The sequence below is a fragment of the Aspergillus caelatus genome (genome assembly GCF_009193585.1).
Source record: "Aspergillus caelatus strain CBS 763.97 unplaced genomic scaffold BDV27scaffold_1, whole genome shotgun sequence".
NCBI lineage: Eukaryota > Fungi > Ascomycota > Eurotiomycetes > Eurotiales > Aspergillaceae > Aspergillus > Aspergillus caelatus.
This window is the reverse complement of record NW_022475264.1, coordinates 157,884-177,982: the sequence shown is the minus strand read 5'-3', so window position 1 is coordinate 177,982 and position 20,099 is coordinate 157,884. Positions and strand designations below refer to the sequence as shown.

The following is a 20,099-nucleotide window of genomic DNA, read 5'->3' as shown; positions in this document are numbered from 1 at the left end:
AACACGGTATTGCCGTAGTCGACCTACCCGGCGCGGGAAAGAATCTTCAGATCAATACGAAGCAATGGTACAAATTCACACCCCGAAGGATCTCTCCTCTCTCAAAGGTTGTACGTTCGGTTTCCACGGCCAGCCCGACCCATGCCTCGCGCGCTGGACGAAATCAGTCCTCGGCGACCGCGGCATCTACAGCGCTTCAGGTGGTGCCGCAGCGATGTTCTACAAGAGTACAGCCACCACTAACAATGAAATCGAGATCAATATGTTCGGAGTGATCGGAAACTTTCGAGGCTATTACCCTGGCCACGCTTACAACACCACTGCCAGGCACGACTGGTTCACCTGGTCGGCGCTTAAAGCTCATCCGCGAAATAACTCTGGCACAGTGACACTTCGGTCTGCCGACCCGCTCGATCCGCCGGAAATTGTGTTTAATTACTTTGACACCGGCGTTGGTGACTACAGAGCAGACCTGCAGGCCATGTATGAAGCACTCGAGCTTGGTCGTAGGGCTCTCAAGCGTCAACCTCTTCCTGTCTCTGAGGTTCTACCTGGAGCGAACGTTACCACTCAAGAAGACATCGAGACTTACATCAAAGATACCGCATGGGGGGATCATGCTATGTGCACTTGTCCGATCGGTACAGTCGATGACCCAATGGCAGTTCTTGACTCCAAGTTCCGGGTTCGTGGGGTTGACCGGTTGGGCGTCGTTGACGGTTCTGCTTTTCCTCGTATACCTGGCACATTTCCTGTTGTGTCGATCTATTTAGTGGCGGAAGAAGCCGCTGATGTGATTTTGAGTGAGATTAATACCAATTGGACGCAGTAGATAATGTAATTGACAGGACTTACACCCCAGTCTATCTTTCGCTCGTATACGCCGGATTCTATTGCGTCAATTTCTTGCCCCAGACGTAGATACAGGTCGCTCTTCTTGCCCTACTAACCCCATCTTCGTGAACTTCCTCACAACTCCCAAGGTAGCATAATAACTAAATGGCAATGCAAAACACCACAACCCCAGATTAATAGCCGCAGTAACAATCAAAGCCGTCGGCACAGCCTGCACCCCAAACCCAACCGCCACACCAGCAGTCTCAATCCCCCTTAACAAAGAGCTGTATCTAATCTGATCCCCCGGTGAATCCGACAGATTCCCAATACACCAGTAGATATAATTCTCCACCATGCCCAAACTAATCCGCTCGAACATGTAGACCCCAAAGCCGCGCCCAAACGCACTTTGATCCGCCCAATCCAAAACTGGCTTTGTATGTCGGTATTCGTTTTGGATAATCACGGCCCATATCCAAGTTGTGGTGTTCATAGCTGCAATGAGGACGTATGTGGTTATCGCTCTTGCCTTCCTGTTTGGAAGCCAGGGCAGGTCGACGAGCGTACCACCCAGCCAGGTAGCTAGTGTACCGACTACGGCCGAGAGGAAGCTGCCGAGGGCCCGGGAGCGAACTGTGAAGTAGGTTGCCAGGTATGTACCCGGGTAGGCTTGGATCCAGCCGAAGTACCAGAACAGGGGAGTGAGGAGGAGAATGGATTTGCTTCGGGCGAGACGCCACATGGCGCGGAGTTCTGTCCGCCAATCTATGCTCCTGGGTGCCTCGATGTGAGTTCCATCGTCGCGTTGGACTTTCTCTGGATTCGATAGGAGAAGACCGAAAACTAGACCCAAGCATTGAATCGCGATGAAGCCGAGATAGGTTTGGTAACCTACTTGCCCCCGTTGGTTGACATTGTGGTTGATTCCCAGGGATATGGCTCCGCCGATGATGTTTCCGAAATTCCGGAATGTGAACCACGTGGCGATGTAGCGACCTCGTTTGTGTTGTTCTGGATAGCCAGTTGCGATGGCTCCTTCGACGCTCCAGAAGAAGCCGGCGCTGAGACCGCAGGTTATAGAGCCAAGATAGACTAGCCAGGTTGCGCCGGTGCGGTTGTTCAGGTACAGACCTGCTGCGTAGAGTGGGTAGCCGATCGAGCCAATCGCCAATGTGTAGCGGAACCCGATCATGTTAGTTAGCCAGGGGCCGGCGAAACAGGTTACCGTCATGAAGGCGTAGAGCAGGGCGTTTGCGGCGTTCACTAGGTTAGGGCTTTGTGAGCCACCCACGCCCAGCCCGTTCATGGCGCTCCATATCCCTGGGGCACAAAAGGCGCAAAGACCAACGACGAGGATTTGGAATAGGGTACTACGAAAAAAAGATCGCTTTTTGTGGGGCTGGTTCATGTCATTGTCTGGTATTGTTTGGGATATTTGTTCTCCATGCTTGCCGCTTGCTGTCATGTTGGATCAGAAGAACGGCGGTTGCCCCCCTCCTCTTTGCTTTTTCCAATGTCTGGCGTCGTGGAGGGTTGCAGTCTCAATGGCATATGCTGAAATATTCCTCGCTATTATAAATAAATATCACTCATCATATCCCCAAGCACGCAAGATCATTCCCGCCTTGCATGATAGCTATAAACCTCGGCCATTGGCACTTCAAAAAACTGATGGAACGATAATTCGGAACCCAGACTTGTGACGCAATATCTAAATGGGCCACTCATGTCCAGCAATCCTTGTCTTTATCGAGGATTATCACAAGCAGCTGCGAAATGGCGGGGTTGGCGCAATCTTGGCGCCACTGAGCACATCATCAGCCTATCGCACCAAGATAGTAGATGCGGGGGATGGATGGCAGTTCCATATATACCCAGTAGTCCAACATCTTTCCTTCACCAAGACCCATATTCTTCAAGCCACATAGATACACAATGACGGCCTCCATCGAGCAACTGAATATTCCCAACCTCCACCTCACCGACAACCCATCTCCAACAATAACATTCGAACCCTTCACTCTCCCCTCAACCAACCAACGCATCCTCGGACCACCTCACCCCAGCAACACCGTGATCCCCCTAGCCCTACGCCCAGCTGAAGACAGCAAGAATTCCCTCACCGTTGACTCCATCATCTCAACAATCGAGACCTTACAATCCCGCGATCAAACTTTCACCAAATACCTCGCCCGCCACGGAACTCTCCTCTTCCGAGATCTCCCAATCCGCAACGCTGATGACTTCAGTAAATTCGCCCATGCTTTCGGCTACAAACCGCACGAGATCATCGGCATAGTCGTCGATCGCCCCTTACTCGCCCCAAATGTAGCCCCCGCGAATGAGGCACCAAAGGAAGTGCAGATCTATAACCACAACGAGTCGCCGCAGGTTCCGCATGCACCGGAGTATATCTTCTTTTATAATCAGCGTGCACCGGCTAAGGGTGGGGAAACACCGATCTCGTCGTCATTAGAGTTATTTCGCCGTGCACAGGCGGAGATACCGGAGTTTATTGATGAGCTTGCTGAGAAGGGGATTCTGAGTAGGGTTGCCTACGATATTGAGAAGCAGTATGAGGGTGGTTCAACGTTGCGCCAGGCATTTGGAAAGACGATCCAAGATGACGACGACGAAGAGACGAAGCGGAGGAAGATCGAAGCACAGATTGCTCGGTATGGTCGTGGGAACCATACGACATGGGAATGGACCGAGACTGGGGTTCTGCTTACGCATCGACTGCCGGTGATTCGGACGCAGCCGGGGACGAACCTACCTACGTTGTTTACTGGGCTAGCGTCGTATTATAAGAGGTTGCAGGCAAATGATGAGAGGAAGAATGTTACGCATCAGCTTTATGGTGATGGGACGCCTATTCCGGAGAAGTATCTGGCGCATTTAGCGAAGATTACGGATGAGATTCGGGTGCTGCATCGGTGGCAGGAGGGGGATGTGCTGGTGTTTGATAATATCATTGCACAGCATGGGAGGGAGCCATGGGAAGGAGAGCAGACGGATCGTGTGGTTTTGGCGAGTTTGTTTGATGGGCCGTTTGTGCCGGGTGCTTATGGGTTTGGGGATTGGGCACAGGTTGTGCAAGCACTTGATGGGTAGGATACAATTGATCTATCGCAGATAGGGCTAGTATAGTTTGCTTTTCTTTTCGGCTATCTAGTTTAACATGTTCTCTTGGATTCCGAAGTATTTGTCACGGGGGTATTGATGACTGTTCTAAATTAAGTATTCCTTGGGTGTCATGATGAAACGAAAGCATAGTAGTAAAACATAATGTATGAAAGCTATTTCCTGAATAAAAGATGTCCCACCTGACCAGTTGGAGCGCGACGATCTGTACATGAAAATGAAAACCAAACCCAATCCCTTATTGCGTCTTGATTAACCACCCGACAGCGCCTATCGCACCGGCGGCGATCATGACCGTCAAGATCCAGGCTCCGGCCCGATCCGCTGTCTCAATCGGCTTCGACCGGGTGGGATCTTTGCTGCTATTCTCGTTATTATCGATATGATGTTCCGCTGCGTCGGGATTTGTGTCGATGGTCTGTGGCGATTTGCTCTCCAAGAGCATCAGGTTGGAAGTAAGTCCAGCTAGTGCGGCCATCTGAACTTCCAGGCCCTTTACACCATCCCAAGTGGGTTTGCCCCATGTTACACCACAGAGATTCTCGGACTCACCCGAGCACTGCTTTGCGATAGCTTCTGCGGAGCCTTGCAGCTTGGGAGTGATTCGGTCCGCGGTAGAGGGAACTAGAATGGCGGTATGGGCCAGCCACATAGCCGTATATCCCTTGAAACCCAATTGGTTACGATCGCAGCTCAAGATGGGCTCACAGGCCACCTCAGACAGCACGTTACCGCCGTAGTTGGACGGGAAGAACGTGCCAAAGGTGCTTTCTAACAAGCCATTGACGCGCTTCAACCACTTCTCGTCACCATTGGTCTAGTTACAGATCAGTATACTGGCCAGAGAACAAACAGACTGGGATGCAATGACCCACATAGTTGTACATGAAAGCGGCACCGGACAAGAAGGTTCCGTAGTTATACGTCCATTGGTTGTTGCCAGAGTCTTTGCAGTTGTTCTCATTTTGTGTCGAGTCGGCCACGTACCAGGTCTCGGTGCGGATGAGAGGTGAGCTCGCTGACCAATCCCAGATCTTCTCTGCCCACTCTGCGTAGGTTTCATTCTTGGTGAACCGGGCTAGACGAGCGGACAACTCGAAAAGGCCACCATTAGAAATAGAGTTCTTCATGGTATAACCCGCCTGGTAGGGCCAGATCTGCCAACGAAGACCACCATTGCAAGCGGTCTCATCCCACCGCTCGACCTGCATATTGAAAACGGTACGAGCCAGGGAAGTCCAGGTAGGTTTACCCGAGATTTCAGGGAACCCGGTCTCTGACGCGGTGATACTGGCAAGACCCCAGAACATTTGATCATCATTTCCCTGGTCACGAATTAACCATATCATCCATCCATGGGACACGTCTCAAACCTACCAGCCATTGACTATAGTTCGCCGAAAAGTAATCATAATTCTCACCCGACTGGAACATAAGATCATGTGACACAACCTTGTTGTATTGATCGACGCCAGAGGTGGCCCAGTACTGAATCAAGGTCATGAACATGGCGCCAGCAATGTACCAGGTATCGGTGAGCTTGCCGGGAATGCCTTCCGTCTGATTTTGTGCATAGAAGTCCATCATAGGATCGGCGATCTGCTTCCCCGCATTGGCCAACGAATCTGGAAATTATGCCCTAAGAACTCATACTCTTTCAACCACATAACCGAATTAGGAAATCGAAAACATCAACATACCCTTACTATTCACCTGCACGCTGAGCGCCGAGAGGGCCACCTGCCCCTGAAGAAGGAGCAGGACAGCTCCGCCGAGCTGCTGCCAACTTAGTCCGCGCATTGGGGGGTTGGGGGTTGTAAGTATGTATTATGAACTGATTTATGCTTAATTCTGGTTTAGTCGCCCTAGTTACCTCCAGCACTGGGAAGGGCTGGTATAACGGAGCTTTATTTTTTCCCAGGGGCGACGGGAAAGACATTATTATTATGTGGTGGAATTTTAAAGGGGCCGGGGGGAAAAACAGAAAGAGGGAAGTTTGGCAGTGAAACGCCAAGAGACGACTGTATCCGCCAAGACATCCACGCCACAGTCGCCTCGGCCAATGGGATCGCTGCGCTACCTGCTTTTTCGGGGGCTTTAGCGCGTGCCAAGTCTTTGGCCTTTTTCCTGGTTGCCTGTTCGTCCTCTATTAGGGGTTCATGTCAGTCCCGGATCGCTCTTGTCCTGGGTTTGATCGTCTTCGGTTCCGTCGTAAGTATGTCTTCCCCGGACTGTTGCTCCGTCTGTGACGAATCTCTTGCCCGTCCAAGACTGGACAAGATATTTCTTCCTTGATTGAGTTTCTGGGCATCATTTCTCCCAGGGTACGAACCCTACGTTGGGACGGCACGGTGCACAAATGATGGAACTTTCAGGCGATAAGGGGTGCAGGGGAAAATCAGGGCACAGAGGCTACCTTCTAACGAAAGGTACCACCTCAAACTGTCTTTAAATCTTAAGCTGGTGGGGATCAATCCCATTGGATTCCTTGCATATAAGTCTGCTATAAATAGCCCTGAAACCAGCATTTCAGATTCGACCAGCTGATGGTCGTATTCGTTTACAAAAGGAACAAAAATCCCACCGTCATGCGTGCATTGTTTGTCTTGCTTTTCTTTTCGTGATCAAAGAGAATATCGACTCTTCCGAAAGGAAATGAAATCGCCGCTCAAGAATTGGATCGCCTCCACAGGGAGAAAGCAAATAGCGGGGCACGTGCCTTGACGGCTTTCCCCTTTTGAATTATTTTTCACTCTTTCTAGCTCGGGACTTCCGCATCCGTCTACTCATCTCGTTCCCCTTTTAATTGCGATCTATCCGCATGCCTAACCGATCTTCAACATAGCCACAAGGACTCCGTATCTATGCAACAGAATAATGGAACAGTGCCAAAATTGCAGAGTAACTAGAAGGGAACCGAATGACCGAGAGGAGGATTGGCGGAAAAGGTCACAACCGGGCTAATGGCCCATCGCTTCTGACCACGCCCAAAGAAGCTGGAGAAATATCGGCTATGCTTTGACAGCCCGTTAGCTGCATGCAGCGTTTGAACTCCGTATACAGAATTTCCAACACTTTACTAGCCCCCGCCTCTCCGTCATACTACCGTGAGAGCGTGGTCAGCGACATTACTGCTTGGAAGGCAGGAAAAGCAACGTTAGGTGCCTGACTTACTGCAAGACCCCAGATGATCGGCCGCCCAATCCAGCAGCATTCCGCGCCAAGCGCCAGGGCTTTGAAAATGTCCGTTCCGTTCCGGATACCCCCATCGATGTGTACTCGAATCTTACCCTTCGCAGCTTTAGCACACTCCGGAAGGGCGTCAATCGTGGCCGCGGTGCCATCAAGCTGTCTGCCACCATGGTTACTAACGACCACTCCTTCACAACCGTACTGGATGGCAAGCTCCACGTCCTCCGCCGTTAGCACACCCTTGATCCAGATCTGCATTTTTGTCACACTTCTAAGCCAGGGGATTTCTCGGGCCCATGAATGTGAGCTTGAATTGACTCCCGCGAACCCATCTTCGTGTCTCTCAGCTCGAATCATTTCCGACGTCTTCTCTAGCATGGGAAAGTCTAGACCTTCAGGAGCTCGGAAATCATTCCGATGCTCACTGTACCGGACGCCAAGAATCGGACTGTCCGCCGTCAGGAAGATCGCGACGCAACCCGCCGCTTCGGCACGTCTGATAATGCGCTCCTGATGTGCTCGATCTTGCATGGTATATATCTGCATGGTGTGCTGTATCGGTCCAATGTCGAGCCCAGCCGCCCGGATCTCCTCCACAGAATAATTTGCGAACGACGAAACCCCCATGTGGACCTGTTGTTTAGCACACGCGCGACTTGTTGCCAGTTCGCCGTCCGGGTGTGCCATTGCCTGGATGCCCGCCGGCGCTACACATAGCGGAAAGTTGATCTTTTGTCCGAACACGGTGGTGCTAGTATCTGTGTTCGAGACGTCGACCAATACCCGCGGACGCAGGCGGTACTTCCCGTAGGCCGTGGAATTCTCTGTTACGGTGACTTGGTCCGTCGAGCCTGCATTGTAGAAATCTAGATCGTCTCGTAATCAGTAACAATGCAGTTGTGCGTGGAATGCTCATGTCGGTATCACCCCGCACCTCTGGATGATGCGGGTAACTTCTGCCCCGCTGCGGATTTGATATCCTCGATGCACAGGATCATCTCTTTGGGCGATTGGTCCACCATGATGCTCCAGAGCCTGATACCAGTTATCGACAAGGTGAATTTTAACGCGAGAACTCGGCTTACGTAGTTTGTACCTTGCGGATATCTTCGTCTGTTATGGGCAGCGTTTCAGAGGAGCTTCTAATAGACTCACGTGACAGGGTGACTGTACATTTCATGCAGTCTAGATGATCGGCAGCCTCGTCGAATGATAATGGGATCTTTGTATCGGATTTCGGCAATACTCTCCTATCATCCACTAAATAGGGCTTTTGTCGCCGAAAAGCTATATGTCTTAGTCATACAAAGCATGATTTTCTCAGGAACATCGATTGAATTTCGGCTAGATAATGCGGGGTAAATCTTTAAACTACAACCTTCAATAAGAAAAGAAGGTCCGACAGTATTAGTAGCCCCCTGCGTCGCTGGGTTTAGGAAGACCCATTACCCTTTAGATGCTGCCCAGTACTAGAGGAAAGATCGGGAAGTGCACGGGCCACAAGATTAGGGTAGGGTGCGATAACCTGGTCAGCATTGTTGAGCGGAAGAACTCATAGTATTGCTCAGATGCCGTTTATTTTATTGCAACCTGGTCTGATGCACGCTTCTTTTTCTGGGATTATAATATTAGCAAAGTCCAAATGGCATTTATTTAAAAAGTCGAGCAAGTGTGAGGAGAGGTGAACAGTTTGCCGAGTGGTCATATATAATCACAGAGTGCAGCCAGGAGCTTGTATATCTAGCACCTACAAACACTTGATACAGCAACAGTTGCGAGAATGCCAGTCAGCTTTCCCTGTAGAAGCCTACTCATAGCATACTATATTGGAACAAATATAGATATGTACGACATCAAATGTATTTCATCGTCACATAAACATTATACATCGAATACCCAACCCAAACATATTTACTTCTTCTCCTCGCCCTCAGGAACCAACTCCTCAAATCTCCTGAGATCCATCTCCTTCTCCAACAGAGGAATAACATAGGGATCAAAAGTCTTCCAGTACGGGTTCTCAAGGTGATACTTCTGAGATCCCTCATTGAGATAACGCTCAACGATACAGAAATCCTGCTTATCATGGACCGACTGCATAACGAACCAGGAGAGCGTCTCCTTATCCTTCGAGTAAACGGCCGAGGCCTCCAGGAGCTTCGCGTGAAGCTTGGAGATAGACTCCTCATCGGGCTTCGCGCGCATGTCTAATATCACCCGGTCGAGTTAGCATCATTGCGCTTTTTGCCGAGAAACGCCATTGAGGTTTGCGAAACGGGAGATACGTACGGACAACGATTGTGTAGACCATTTTGGGCAGTTTTGGGATTTGTTTCCGGGTGTAAAACGTGGAGGTTTGGAGGGGTAATGGAGCTAAGTTGGGAGTTCTTATATGGGACTGTGGGGCGGAGGTGTTGCTTTTGCCCTTTGGGGCTTCTTCGGTGAATAAGGGTTTGGGTTGGTGGTGGGGTGACTTTTGGGGGTTTGAGTTGTTGGAGTATTATGATATCATAGGATCGGGGTTTGTTGGGCTCTGCTGAATGTGTTCCTCGCTGCTTGCCAGTGTCGTTCTTCAAGTTGGGTCGATAGGGAGAGGAGAAAGGAGCTTTAAAGCACGATATCCATGCCTAGCGATTTGGGATGACGATGCTGAGAAGCTTATCTTATCGATTCGGTGTTGTTTTGGTGCCTTAGGCGATGAGAAGTTTGTCACGTGTGGGTGTTTTCGGTATCCCGGTTTCACCCGGTGTGGATATGCATCTCCAACTCCTTAGTCCTGGTTAGACACTGCCACGGTGGCCTAAGCCGACTTTTCTTGGAGTACTAAAAGAGTGGCTTCAAAACTTCAAAGCAGCTGTCAGGTTTGGCAGGCACTTCAATCCTGACTGTCCGAAAGAAAAGGAATCATGTGCCAAGAGACCCACGGAATGTGCTCCAGCCTTTCCGGCTTGCCGATCCGGGTGGAATTCGGATGCCGAAGCCAAACACATCGGGATTACCAGAAAACCGAGTAGAGTTCGGACCTTTGCGGTCTAGATTCCATGCTCTTTGCACGGTCTAATATCGTCCTGATATCATATGATAGCGGGTATGGTCATTGATGAGTCATGTTTTCTCTGTGTGTAGGAGGTTTTAAAACGATAAATGATGGACGAATCGGTGACTTGGGGATCGGTGTGCTTCTGGTTGTAGTTTTGCATAACCCCAGAAGTCGAGGGCCGGAAAGGCTGCATGATTTAAAATGCAATGTGAAAGTGCATGAACTATTAGCCGATGCTGAATATCGTTGGACTGTTATATTTGGGTGGTCAAGTTGTAGATACAGTGGAGGGGTTGACCCTAGTAATGTAGGTTTCGAGCCTGTGGTCTGCCAAGTGTAGTATACAGGGAGCAATGTAGAGAGAATCAACCCCTGCTATCGTTTAGAGACCCTCTTCTAGTTATTGGCATTTATTTGCACGAGCTTACCCAAAGCATCGCGCTAGTCCAGAAGCTAAAAGTTAAATCCTTCCGAGTTACAACCAAATACATACCGAGATAAATCCCGTACTTTTGCACAGACATTTGGATGGATCTAAATATGGCTCAAAGTAAGACAACTGGTCCACATAGATAGGCCCAACGGTGGAAATATATTAAAGAAATTATTCGAACCTCGATGCGCTCAGGGGCTGAGAGTATTTGATTGACAATACAGATAACTCCATGACATGGATCTTGCACTGCGCCAGCCCCATAGCCGACATCAAGCAAGATAACAAGGTAGGTTTGCAGGTCATAAGTATCATACTACAAGAGAAATCTATGTCTCTGCCTGGCTCAAACGATATATCAAACATGGAAACAAATAATGTAAGAAGATCCTCCTCGATATCCCGACAGAATGTCACACACCTCGTAGCACAAGTATTTAACCAATCTGCCACGTCATGTGTCTCTCTGGCACACTATGCGCAGATCTAGTGTTGAATTCCACCGAAACATCATCTGTCCTCACGATAGCACCAAGGGGATGGCTGTTTTTCTGCCGTTCTTCAGCACCAAGGATACTCTCTTGGCTCTCGACGTGCGTGATCGAACGATCCGACCGTCGGTTTGTTTTATGTCCGGTCCTCTGGAAAATGGAATCGCGCAGATAGTTGGCATCTTTCCCTCGAGGGCTTCTAGAGCGAATGTGCCCCCTAAGCGTCAGCTCGAGGATCGGTTGGAGAGTCGGAATACAGGATGCTAGAATGAGAACATTGGATTCAACGCTACAATCATTAGCACGAGGGTGTTGAGAGAGGATCTGGATGTCTTACTTTGTCCACATGACAAGATCCGCGGTTTCATCTAGTGTTGTTAGCAAAAACCAGGGGAAACGGCGTTTTGGGATTTCTCACAGGTATAGTCATCCTGATGAGCAAAGTCTGGAAATTGCGTGCTTTTTGCAATAGCCGTTGCCGCGGCACTGACATTGATTAGCTTTCGTCTAGAAATTGTAGTTGGCAGTTAACATACATAGACCCCATACCCAAGGTAGCACAAAGTGCTAGACGTTTCCGCAAGGGCATGCGAAGTTTCATGAGGACAGTACTGGGATATATGGCCAAGTACAGGTCGACACTTGCAGATAGCGCTGGCCCACAATCAGCTATATATTCACAAAAGTGCTAAGAACAACTTACTAGCATTGAAAATGGCATACTTGATCAATATTTGTACATCATTGCAGTTTGCTTTGCCTTCGGTGACGAGGCGGCGCTGCCATGCGGCCTGAGGGGGATCGCATTGCATGAATAACAAGAATATGCATGCGAATGACACCGAAGCCGTGATTCCAATCATGGTCCATAGCCATATACGCTGTAGACGGCTTGGGTTGAGGATCCGAGTCAAAAGAACTGTTACTGCGATCTTTGGAACGGTAAAGCAACATAGGCCTATTGCAAAGCTGATTGTATTGACCAAGCTTATTGTCTCCACGGTACTCTCCTCCAGGAACCAAGCGTGCTTTCCGTATCCCATATGCACGTTTGCAGTTGTCATTCCCACAGATGTCAATGTTAGGCACTGTACGCGGTAAGCTTTGAGGTTATGATATGCGAAGTTAACATGGGGGCATACCAGTGCCACAACAATGATATAATCATCAACACCTGCATTGCGGATCAACCATTGACGGATGTACACGCGTGCAGCGACGAAAATTGTCGTAAGGGCTGATAATGTCCATACCACTGCGAGAATCCGGGGACCTTTATTATGGGTATCAGTCACACTGGCAGACATTCTTAAAATGTCTGCCTCTGCCGTTGCCAGGGACGGGGTTGCGGTAGAGGTCGAGGTAGAAGCATTGATCAAAAAATTGAAAGAGCAGCCCGACTTCGGACTTGTGTACGGGTAGCCCCCACCTGGTATATAACTAGGGATGATACAGAATCCGTGCAGACACAGTGGGTTAGTAAACTTAGTACATATGTATCGCTGAAAATGGAGCCAGGTAGTCCAGCCGAGATGAGATCGCACTATGCCATGATTTCTGCAGCGCCTTACTCAAGGTTATATTGATTAAGATTAGTTGCATCCACTCGCCACTCGCAACAAAAGTGTGAAGCAGATCAACGCTAGTACTGGGCCGTTGTGACTGTTGATGCTAGAACCCACTCTTTCGGAGCATCTTCTGCATTTCCGTCCCACATCGAAGACTTATAAGGCAGGGTGGATACACATAGACTAATCCAGCAACAACATGCGTAACGGTGCCAAATCATATGGCACACCCTTTAATAAAATAGAGCGAATAGGAACAGAACAGTCATAAGCTTCAAATTTTCGAGCAGTGTGTCTATTTCGTCGGACCGTAGCCATTTGCATTACATACAGTACATGCCAACACGGCAGGAGAACGGGATAATGACACGAAGGATTCGATAGCTTCGACTTCATATATGTAAGACCAATATGATCTGCCCAATACTTGTCGTTGGATTTATCTGGAGATAGCATTCCCCACTCAAGGCAAACTTCAGGCAGCGGCGGAAAATTGGCGTCTTGGCCATGTAGATCTTCGTTTTATGTGGAATAAGATCCGCTCGCTAATTATTCTTTAATCGCAGTAGTTTCTCCATCGTTTCTCCGAGGCATAAATTTAAGAGGTGAGCCCTCGTAGCCTCTCTATCTGGGTTACTTTTTTTTCCCTCCTTCCTTCTGCTCCTTTGAACCCCCCTATAGAGTTTCCCTAGCACACTAATGCTGAAAAGTTGACACTGACAGCACACAGAATGGATTGCATAAGTAATGTTTATTGCCAAACAACCGCCTGAGACAAAAAAGCCCAAGAACCTGCTCCTACTTTTCTTGAAGTAACATGCCGCAGGAGACACCTCAATATGAAGAAGTTGAAGAATAAAGCAGATAGAACCTCACATAGCAATTACAAATGACATATAGATTCCCCTGACAGGGATTTGTGGTGTGATGGCCCCTCCGTATTGTGTAGAGTTAGACTGCTGAAATTGATCCACACTTTGTGAGACATCACATACGTACAACTGATGAGCTTACCAGGGAACAGAAATGGAGATCGGACCCAACTGTGCCTGCCACTAATAGGTCTCTGATTAAGCTTATTAAATTCGGAAGCTCTCCGGGATGACTCCGAGCCGGTGGCAATCATGGGTTGGACTTGAAACTAGTAGATTTATGCAGACGCTAATCTATTCTGGACATGCATAAATTGAAAGACTATGTCGCCATTGACGAGGGGGGCGCGTAAAAAAAAAAAGTTGAAGTGGATAATATGAAGGTCCAGTCTTCAACAATGCTTGGCAAGGACCCGCATGTGTAGCATTTTCCTTTCCAGGCAAGTTTTCTCAAAAAGAGACGACCATGCATGTTACTACTTATGTCCTTTCAGGTGTTGTCATCTACGCGTCTCAGAGTGCTTCCACGAAAGGAAACTGGAACGAGTGCTGTAGTAGCTCTAGGATGTAGGAACACCGTCATAAGTGCTTCCGTCCCTCTTACCGAATGTTTCCATTCTGGTGGACCTGCTGTCGGACCCCTGTAGGATCAAGGTTTGTATGCGAACTGAAGTTCTCGTTGCTGCCAGCGAACATGCAGAGTAGACTGATCAGTGGATGGAGCTTTCGTCCGTTGAGACTGTTGTTAAATTCTCCGAATGCCTTCCGGGGCGGGACATGTTTCCGTGGCTCTTGGCTTCTAGGCGTACTACAAAGGTACAACGGGATTTCACCTCAAAGTTGTCTGGTCGCAAACAAAACTTCGGTCCGAAATCATGCGTTGCAGAGGCTCAATGCAAAATTGAAGGTCACGCGTACGGTGTCTTATGCACCGGCTTGCATAACACCCGACGCGCCTTTAGCGTTGCAGCTACTGAAGGCTCAGCGACTTGGGCTGGGTCATCGCTTAACCTAAGCAATGGATGACAATGTAACGACGCTCTTGGAACTCTTTATGAGTATTACGTCGGGGTATTCATTACCCAAAACCCCGGGTTTGAATACGTACTCTCAAGAAGCCCCTACACTGGTCTATATGAAGTTCCTATAATACCATTAAACATTCAATATATACTATTTTCCTCCAACAAATCTTAGCCAATGTAGGTTTATTGTCTTCCCAAGCCCTTCCCGGATAAGACATGTCAAGCATGAATTTGTGAATCGGATTTGACATACTCGATAGTAGGTTACTGTACATACAATAAGACTCAGAGCACAAGTGGGCCTACAACTGCCGCATCTCAAGCGAGTAACCTGTTCACGGGAGGTTCATTGCTATCACAATCATATAATCCACGCGTACTGCCGAGGCATTGGGGAAGCACAACGGAAGCAACTAAGACAGACAATAATGCGATGTCTTTTTTTCTTTTTACTCATGTAAAACCCCACCTTCACTCGGCCGAAGATAGATAAGCAGTTAAGTAGAAGCAAGTTAAACAAGCCAGATGGCGTGGGGGTGCCACCTTGTGGACAACACTAAGCTATAGCAGGCGATCTTCAGTCCATCAATTTAGATATCATGGTAAAGCTCCCACTAACCGAGGCACACATTCAGGAAAGGCTGACTTTAGAAGCGAGCTTCCCAGTACCGCGTCATCGGCGCAAAGTTACCTTTAGCTTAATAGTGATTAGTCTAGTTTTATTCGTGGGCCTACGAGCTGGTCCTAAGATTAGCCAAATCCTTGCCTTATCTTGGTATCGACGGGATGCCGATCATTCGGCTACGGAATGATACCCTAGTACTATATTTTTGCCGTCGCGATGATCTCCCCACTGGAGCTTACCCAATGACCATCTCGGCCTTTGTTACTTTGAAGTTTTCATGTCGCTTCTCACTTTCTATTTTCCGAGAAATTAAAAATGACGCGGTTGACGCGGGCACTTGATTCTGGCTTTGCGCTGAAACATTAATCTGTATATTCACTGTCGATTAACCCCGACTGCGTAGATCATTAGACATGTGCCGAATGGGCGATTCATGGCTGATACAGTGAGTCTATGGTTCGTGAGAGAAAATAACCATAGGAACCTGAAGAACTCGAAGCGCGTGCCGTTCTGTCGTATTCGTTCGTATACCGCTGACCTGCCTTGGCAGCGGCCATCCAATAAGAAACCATAAATACAACGAGTGGGGCTTTTTCTTGATGATGGCGTAATGAGATTACGGGTTGGCCATATTGTCAATACCATCCATAATCCGTTTGGATGGCATACAGAAGATCTTGAGTAGGTAAATCTTTAAGTTTCTATTATGCCGAAACTCTCGACATGTAGTTTAAACGGGGGCAGCAAATCTGATCATAATATCGTAGTGTACGGTGTGTAGGTAGTGATCAACGTAGTTCAGAATACCTAAATATATATTTCCCCTTCACAGTGTTCACTTCATCCACATCCACCGCAAAAGCTTTCAAATCCTGCCTGCGCTTTGATTTAAGAACGAGACTATACTAAGTAAACTAGCTTCTACGCTTATTTTTACTACTCTATTCTTTTTTTTTTTTTTTTTTTTTTAAAAAAAAGAGCAGTAAGCTAACTACAAGAGACATTATTCGCTTGGGGGTGGTAGCCCCGCAGATAAAAAGAGGGAAACTCCTCAAGGTCCGTACCAAACAAGACAAGAGCGTAAGATAATCAAGACATATACAGGCTGAATTAAAGGAAATAGCTATGAATCATGGGTTTACTAAAGGTGTGAGTACGAGTCATGTTGGCGTACTGAGGCTCCAGAGTCTGAGCATGAGCGGTACCTTGCATGGAAGGGATGCGAGTGTCTGTTACCACATTCCCGTTACCCAGAACGCGTGAACAGAACGCGTTCCTTACTTGAATCATTTCGAAGCCGGTGCACAGTGAACTTAAGATGAAAAGTGGATTTTCGCGCTTTGGCGCAACTCCTTAACAGCATTTGATTGATTAGCTCAGTTGCTATGCAGTATTGGGGGCATGGGTTCTTAGAATGGCTTAAACATGGGTCAAGGCCGCTGGGAACACGGACAAAGAGGTTTTTATCATCATCATCATCAAATTATAACGTGAAGTATCTGACCTACGGTCGAAGGTATAATAAAGCCGAATGCTAGTATCTTATCTATCGTAGCTTTAATTCCTCGTCTAGGAGATTAATTGTCGGCACTAACGCTGGCCAGCACTGGCATGGGACTGTGTTTTACTTACTGTTGACTATTTTATCAAAGGTGACAAAATATACCGAGGTTCGTGGATAGCCAACGATGACGATCAAATACGAGAGTTGGGGGTTTATATTAGCTTGACCGGGATTTGCCGAAGGTGGTAAGAAAATAGGGTTCGAATCCCTGTCATACGAGGGGGTGAGATGGACACATATGTTGACGTGCTCCTTACTCCTAACACCTCCAGTCCAGCACAAACCGCCTTCTTGATACCAATGGTTGCGCTTGCTTGCAAATTATCGCGATGGTCATTCTCGTACCCATCCTTCTGTTTAGCCTCTGCAACCCGGCAATTGCAAGCTCTGTAGGTGGATCGGTTGCGCAAACATCCAACGGTGAGACATTCGGCCATAGTTTGGACAAATATCCCGACGTGATTGAGTATCTGGGGATTCCTTATGCTGCACCACCGTTGGTGAATTACGCTTTGAGCCACCACAAGCATATAAAGGCGGGTAAAAGTATGTTGCCGGCCATTAAGTCTATCTAGTCTCTGGTTTTCAGTGGTACACTCTTGACTCTCCATATATATTGACTAATATGCCTGTAGGAATTGTAAGTTACAAATGCAAAGACCAGAGAAGTATTTGTCTAAAATGTATAATGACTGTCCATACGCTGTAGGGTCAACGATTGATTACCCTAATAAAATACCACCGTTTGACAAAATAGTGAGCGCTTTTACGTCATCGAACAATAACAGCCATAGCGAGGACTGCCTGACTCTAAACATTTGGAGCAAGCAGGCATACAATGACACCTTAAAGCCTGTTTTAGTTCATTTCCATGGCGGACGTATGTTTAGAATGCATGCTCAGGTATTTGACTGGCTATATTCCAGGATGGACGTCCGGAACAACCAATACGCCTTTTTACCATGGAGCGGATTTTGCCTCCGCTGAAGACATCATTATGATCACTGCGACATACCGAATGAACATTTTTGGATTTCCCGGTGTTCCTGGGAAGCAGTCCAATATCGGACTCCTCGACCAGCGAAAGGCAGTAGAATGGGTACGAGGCAATATCCAGGCATTCGGCGGTGACCCCAATCGAATCGTAATGTCTGGACAGTCCTGCGGTGGCACCGCAGCCGATTATTGTGCATATTTATATCGTAACGATTCTGTTGTGGCTGGCCTCATTTCGCATTCGGGAACTGCTGATAGCTTCCCAGCTAACTCCCCAGAATTGTCAGCACAGTACTGGGAGGAGATCACCTCCTTGATGGGTGTAAACTGGGTGACGTGTTTGGGTGCATGAAGAGACAAAGTGCAGCAGCATTATTAACTGCGTCGGGCAAGGTCAATCCTCCTGTAGCCAGTAGTGCAGCCCGAACGCAACATGCCTTTCAGCCGACTGTTGACAATATGACGGTTTTAAGTGACTACGGACTGCTTGCAAGGACAGGAAGATTTGCACAGCTTGTAAGCTGCCGCACACACAAACCCCCTGGAGTAAAACTCACCGCGTTTCATCAGCCATACCTCGCCAGGCACAACCATAATGAGGCCGGCTTCTACAAGATCTCAGCCTGGTCCAAAGGATCTACCTTGCCTGAGTCAGAATGGCAAAGCCTTAATAAAGAGACCTTCACATGTCCTACTGATGACGCAGTCATAGCTCGGATACGTGCGGGTGTTCGCACCTGGCGTTTCCGCTACTTTGCCGACTGGAACAACACCCGTCTATACCCTACGAGTGGTGCTTATCACGGAGTGGAGTTGAACATGATTTTTGGCAACTATGAAGCCGTAACAAGTATCTCTCAGAGTGCCCACCAAGTGCAACTACAGATGAAGATGCAGCGGGCCTGGGCTGCCTTCGTGGCTGATCCACACCAGGGTTTGGAGAAGCTAGGATGTCTCCGTTTTTCTTTAGATGGTGTGTACATTCTAAAGGGGATACAAGATCGAGATTCACTCTAACCCAAATTAGGGACTACATTAATCGCTTTGGGTGAACGGAACAGTCCGGGTGCAAGATTTATAAATTCTAGTTTATACGATGTTGCTTGTTAGAATAGCCCAGCCTAAGGAAGGACAGAGATCGCGAAAAGAGAAGGTAATGGTCACTTCGATCTGTGATTAATTCGATCACAAGCTGATATTACAGTGAGTATACAATAGTTTGAGTTTTTAGACTAACAGGCAATTGATTACTGCTAAGGTACATTAGTGTACGTGAGACCACTAAAAATGGTCGCTTTTGTGCCAGTAGATCCCTTGCGCTCCGTGCTTCAGCTTGACCTTGAAAGATGCGCGAAAGGTCTGTGTGGGCATCTAATTGTCTTAATGAGCGGCCATACAACACTGAACACGTGGATTTGAAGCCCACCCTGATTACTTATGGAAAACTGCTCCCAGGGCATCGATATCTCCTTCCGCCCTTCCGACAAAACCATGGAAAAAGTGATTTCCGGGATTTTCATCGCGTTCATAGCCGCCAGCGCCACCTGCAGCAAAGGGATGATTTGCTTCGAACTTGAGAGCGTCGCAACGACCCTCAGAGTCTGGCGGGGCTCCATTCAGCGCCATCCAGTGGACCCTTTCATTTGGGGCAAAGGAGTAGCTAGTGTGCAACGCCTCATGCGATGTATTGCCAACCATTGGGCTGGACCTGTCGCCCCAGTGAAGTCTCAATCCCTTCAATACCGTGAAATCCGCATTCCATGCATGGCCATACCAGACCTCAAGCTCGGTCACAGGCTTATCACTCCAAAGCGCATCACCGAAATCTCTACCACCCTTCCCCCCGACGAGTTCGTTGAAGATATAGTCGTCTTTGTTCGGCATTGCGGCTTCTCGAGGTGGCTCTTTATAAAATAAAATGTAATACAAGATGACCAAGCTTTGGTGAAACAAATATGTCTGGTGCTAGTGAGGGGAGATGCTCGAATTGTGACCGGTATTCGACAGGATATTTATAACTCTTGAGTCTACTAGAATAGATCTCAGTAGTGTTATTGTTTCCCTAAATCTAACTACTTGAGTTGTGCATTATACGTCAATATCCATCATTTAACATGTCGATCGTCATCGACTCTCATCCTCTTTTGACTTAATTTGACGTATACCGCCTCATTTTACGTCAATGGATCGATACCGATTGTACTATCCTTCGTAGGAATCCCCAAGACACAAACGGTGGAAATTCAATAGTAGAGGGTTCTGTGGACTCAATTGTCCTACAGAGTGGAGGCGTAGGAAAAGCCCTAGACATT

The 20,099-nt window shown here is 48.1% G+C and overlaps 9 protein-coding genes across 9 annotated transcripts; 3 read left to right on the top strand and 6 right to left on the bottom strand.

The window, feature by feature from the left end:
- Window positions 1-64: 64 nt before the first annotated feature.
- On the top strand, window positions 65-832 carry BDV27DRAFT_151681 (GMC oxidoreductase-domain-containing protein; the record flags this gene model as incomplete). Its single annotated transcript, XM_032071394.1, has 1 exon — window positions 65-832. The coding sequence occupies one exon, from the start codon at window positions 65-67 to the stop codon at window positions 830-832; it is 768 nt and encodes a 255-aa protein (XP_031933909.1).
- Window positions 833-898: 66 nt separating this feature from the next.
- On the bottom strand, window positions 899-2,302 carry BDV27DRAFT_164988 (major facilitator superfamily domain-containing protein; the record flags this gene model as incomplete). The annotated part of the gene is made up of 1 exon (XM_032073802.1): window positions 899-2,302. One exon carries the CDS (start codon window positions 2,300-2,302, stop codon window positions 899-901), a length of 1,404 nt encoding a protein of 467 aa, XP_031933908.1.
- Window positions 2,303-2,742: 440 nt separating this feature from the next.
- Window positions 2,743-3,951, top strand: BDV27DRAFT_164986 (uncharacterized protein; the record flags this gene model as incomplete). Its single annotated transcript, XM_032073801.1, has 1 exon — window positions 2,743-3,951. Exon 1 carries the CDS (start codon window positions 2,773-2,775, stop codon window positions 3,949-3,951), a length of 1,179 nt encoding a protein of 392 aa, XP_031933907.1. The 5' UTR covers window positions 2,743-2,772.
- Window positions 3,952-3,981: 30 nt separating this feature from the next.
- On the bottom strand, window positions 3,982-5,910 carry BDV27DRAFT_119092 (glycoside hydrolase family 76 protein). The gene is made up of 4 exons (XM_032064778.1): window positions 5,682-5,910; window positions 5,359-5,606; window positions 4,857-5,306; window positions 3,982-4,798 (listed from the first exon to the last, which is right to left on the bottom strand). Exons 1-4 carry the CDS (start codon window positions 5,779-5,781, stop codon window positions 4,220-4,222), a joined length of 1,377 nt encoding a protein of 458 aa, XP_031933906.1. The 5' UTR covers window positions 5,782-5,910; the 3' UTR covers window positions 3,982-4,219.
- Window positions 5,911-6,719: 809 nt separating this feature from the next.
- Window positions 6,720-8,288, bottom strand: BDV27DRAFT_491 (alpha-hydroxy acid oxidase). The gene is made up of 3 exons (XM_032076755.1): window positions 8,108-8,288; window positions 7,156-8,039; window positions 6,720-7,083 (listed from the first exon to the last, which is right to left on the bottom strand). Exons 1-3 carry the CDS (start codon window positions 8,193-8,195, stop codon window positions 6,931-6,933), a joined length of 1,125 nt encoding a protein of 374 aa, XP_031933905.1. The 5' UTR covers window positions 8,196-8,288; the 3' UTR covers window positions 6,720-6,930.
- A 796-nt stretch (window positions 8,289-9,084) lies between these two features.
- BDV27DRAFT_151676 (putative quinol monooxygenase) lies at window positions 9,085-9,484 on the bottom strand (the record flags this gene model as incomplete). The annotated part of the gene is made up of 2 exons (XM_032071393.1): window positions 9,085-9,380; window positions 9,463-9,484. The coding sequence occupies 2 exons, from the start codon at window positions 9,482-9,484 to the stop codon at window positions 9,085-9,087; spliced, it is 318 nt and encodes a 105-aa protein (XP_031933904.1).
- Window positions 9,485-11,083: 1,599 nt separating this feature from the next.
- On the bottom strand, window positions 11,084-12,444 carry BDV27DRAFT_140067 (uncharacterized protein; the record flags this gene model as incomplete). Its single annotated transcript, XM_032069583.1, has 7 exons — window positions 11,084-11,426; window positions 11,475-11,505; window positions 11,556-11,623; window positions 11,674-11,791; window positions 11,841-11,928; window positions 11,971-12,225; window positions 12,280-12,444. 7 exons carry the CDS (start codon window positions 12,442-12,444, stop codon window positions 11,084-11,086), a joined length of 1,068 nt encoding a protein of 355 aa, XP_031933903.1.
- Window positions 12,445-17,094: 4,650 nt separating this feature from the next.
- Window positions 17,095-18,897, top strand: BDV27DRAFT_164982 (Alpha/Beta hydrolase protein; the record flags this gene model as incomplete). The annotated part of the gene is made up of 6 exons (XM_032073800.1): window positions 17,095-17,287; window positions 17,427-17,671; window positions 17,718-18,109; window positions 18,142-18,303; window positions 18,358-18,760; window positions 18,815-18,897. Exons 1-6 carry the CDS (start codon window positions 17,121-17,123, stop codon window positions 18,895-18,897), a joined length of 1,452 nt encoding a protein of 483 aa, XP_031933902.1. The 5' UTR covers window positions 17,095-17,120.
- A 321-nt stretch (window positions 18,898-19,218) lies between these two features.
- Window positions 19,219-19,671, bottom strand: BDV27DRAFT_140065 (uncharacterized protein; the record flags this gene model as incomplete). The annotated part of the gene is made up of 1 exon (XM_032069582.1): window positions 19,219-19,671. The coding sequence occupies one exon, from the start codon at window positions 19,669-19,671 to the stop codon at window positions 19,219-19,221; it is 453 nt and encodes a 150-aa protein (XP_031933901.1).
- Between the last annotated feature and the right edge of the window lie 428 nt (window positions 19,672-20,099).

Bases quoted from the DNA above. Each gene is read 5' to 3' on its own strand.
- BDV27DRAFT_119092 (XM_032064778.1), bottom strand. From the start codon at position 5,781: ATGCGCGGACTAAGTTGGCAGCAGCTCGGCGGAGCTGTCCTGCTCCTT. The intron at 5,607-5,681 runs GTATGTTGATGT...CATAATTTCCAG, and splicing joins CGTGCAGGTGAATAGTAAGG to ATTCGTTGGCCAATGCGGGG. The intron at 4,799-4,856 runs GTGGGTCATTGC...ATCTGTAACTAG, and splicing joins CCGCTTTCATGTACAACTAT to ACCAATGGTGACGAGAAGTG.
- BDV27DRAFT_491 (XM_032076755.1), bottom strand. From the start codon at position 8,195: ATGGTGGACCAATCGCCCAAAGAGATGATCCTGTGCATCGAGGATATC. The intron at 8,040-8,107 runs GTGCGGGGTGAT...GAGACGATCTAG, and splicing joins GTTACCCGCATCATCCAGAG to ATTTCTACAATGCAGGCTCG. The intron at 7,084-7,155 runs GTAAGTCAGGCA...CTCTCACGGTAG, and splicing joins CGATCATCTGGGGTCTTGCA to TATGACGGAGAGGCGGGGGC.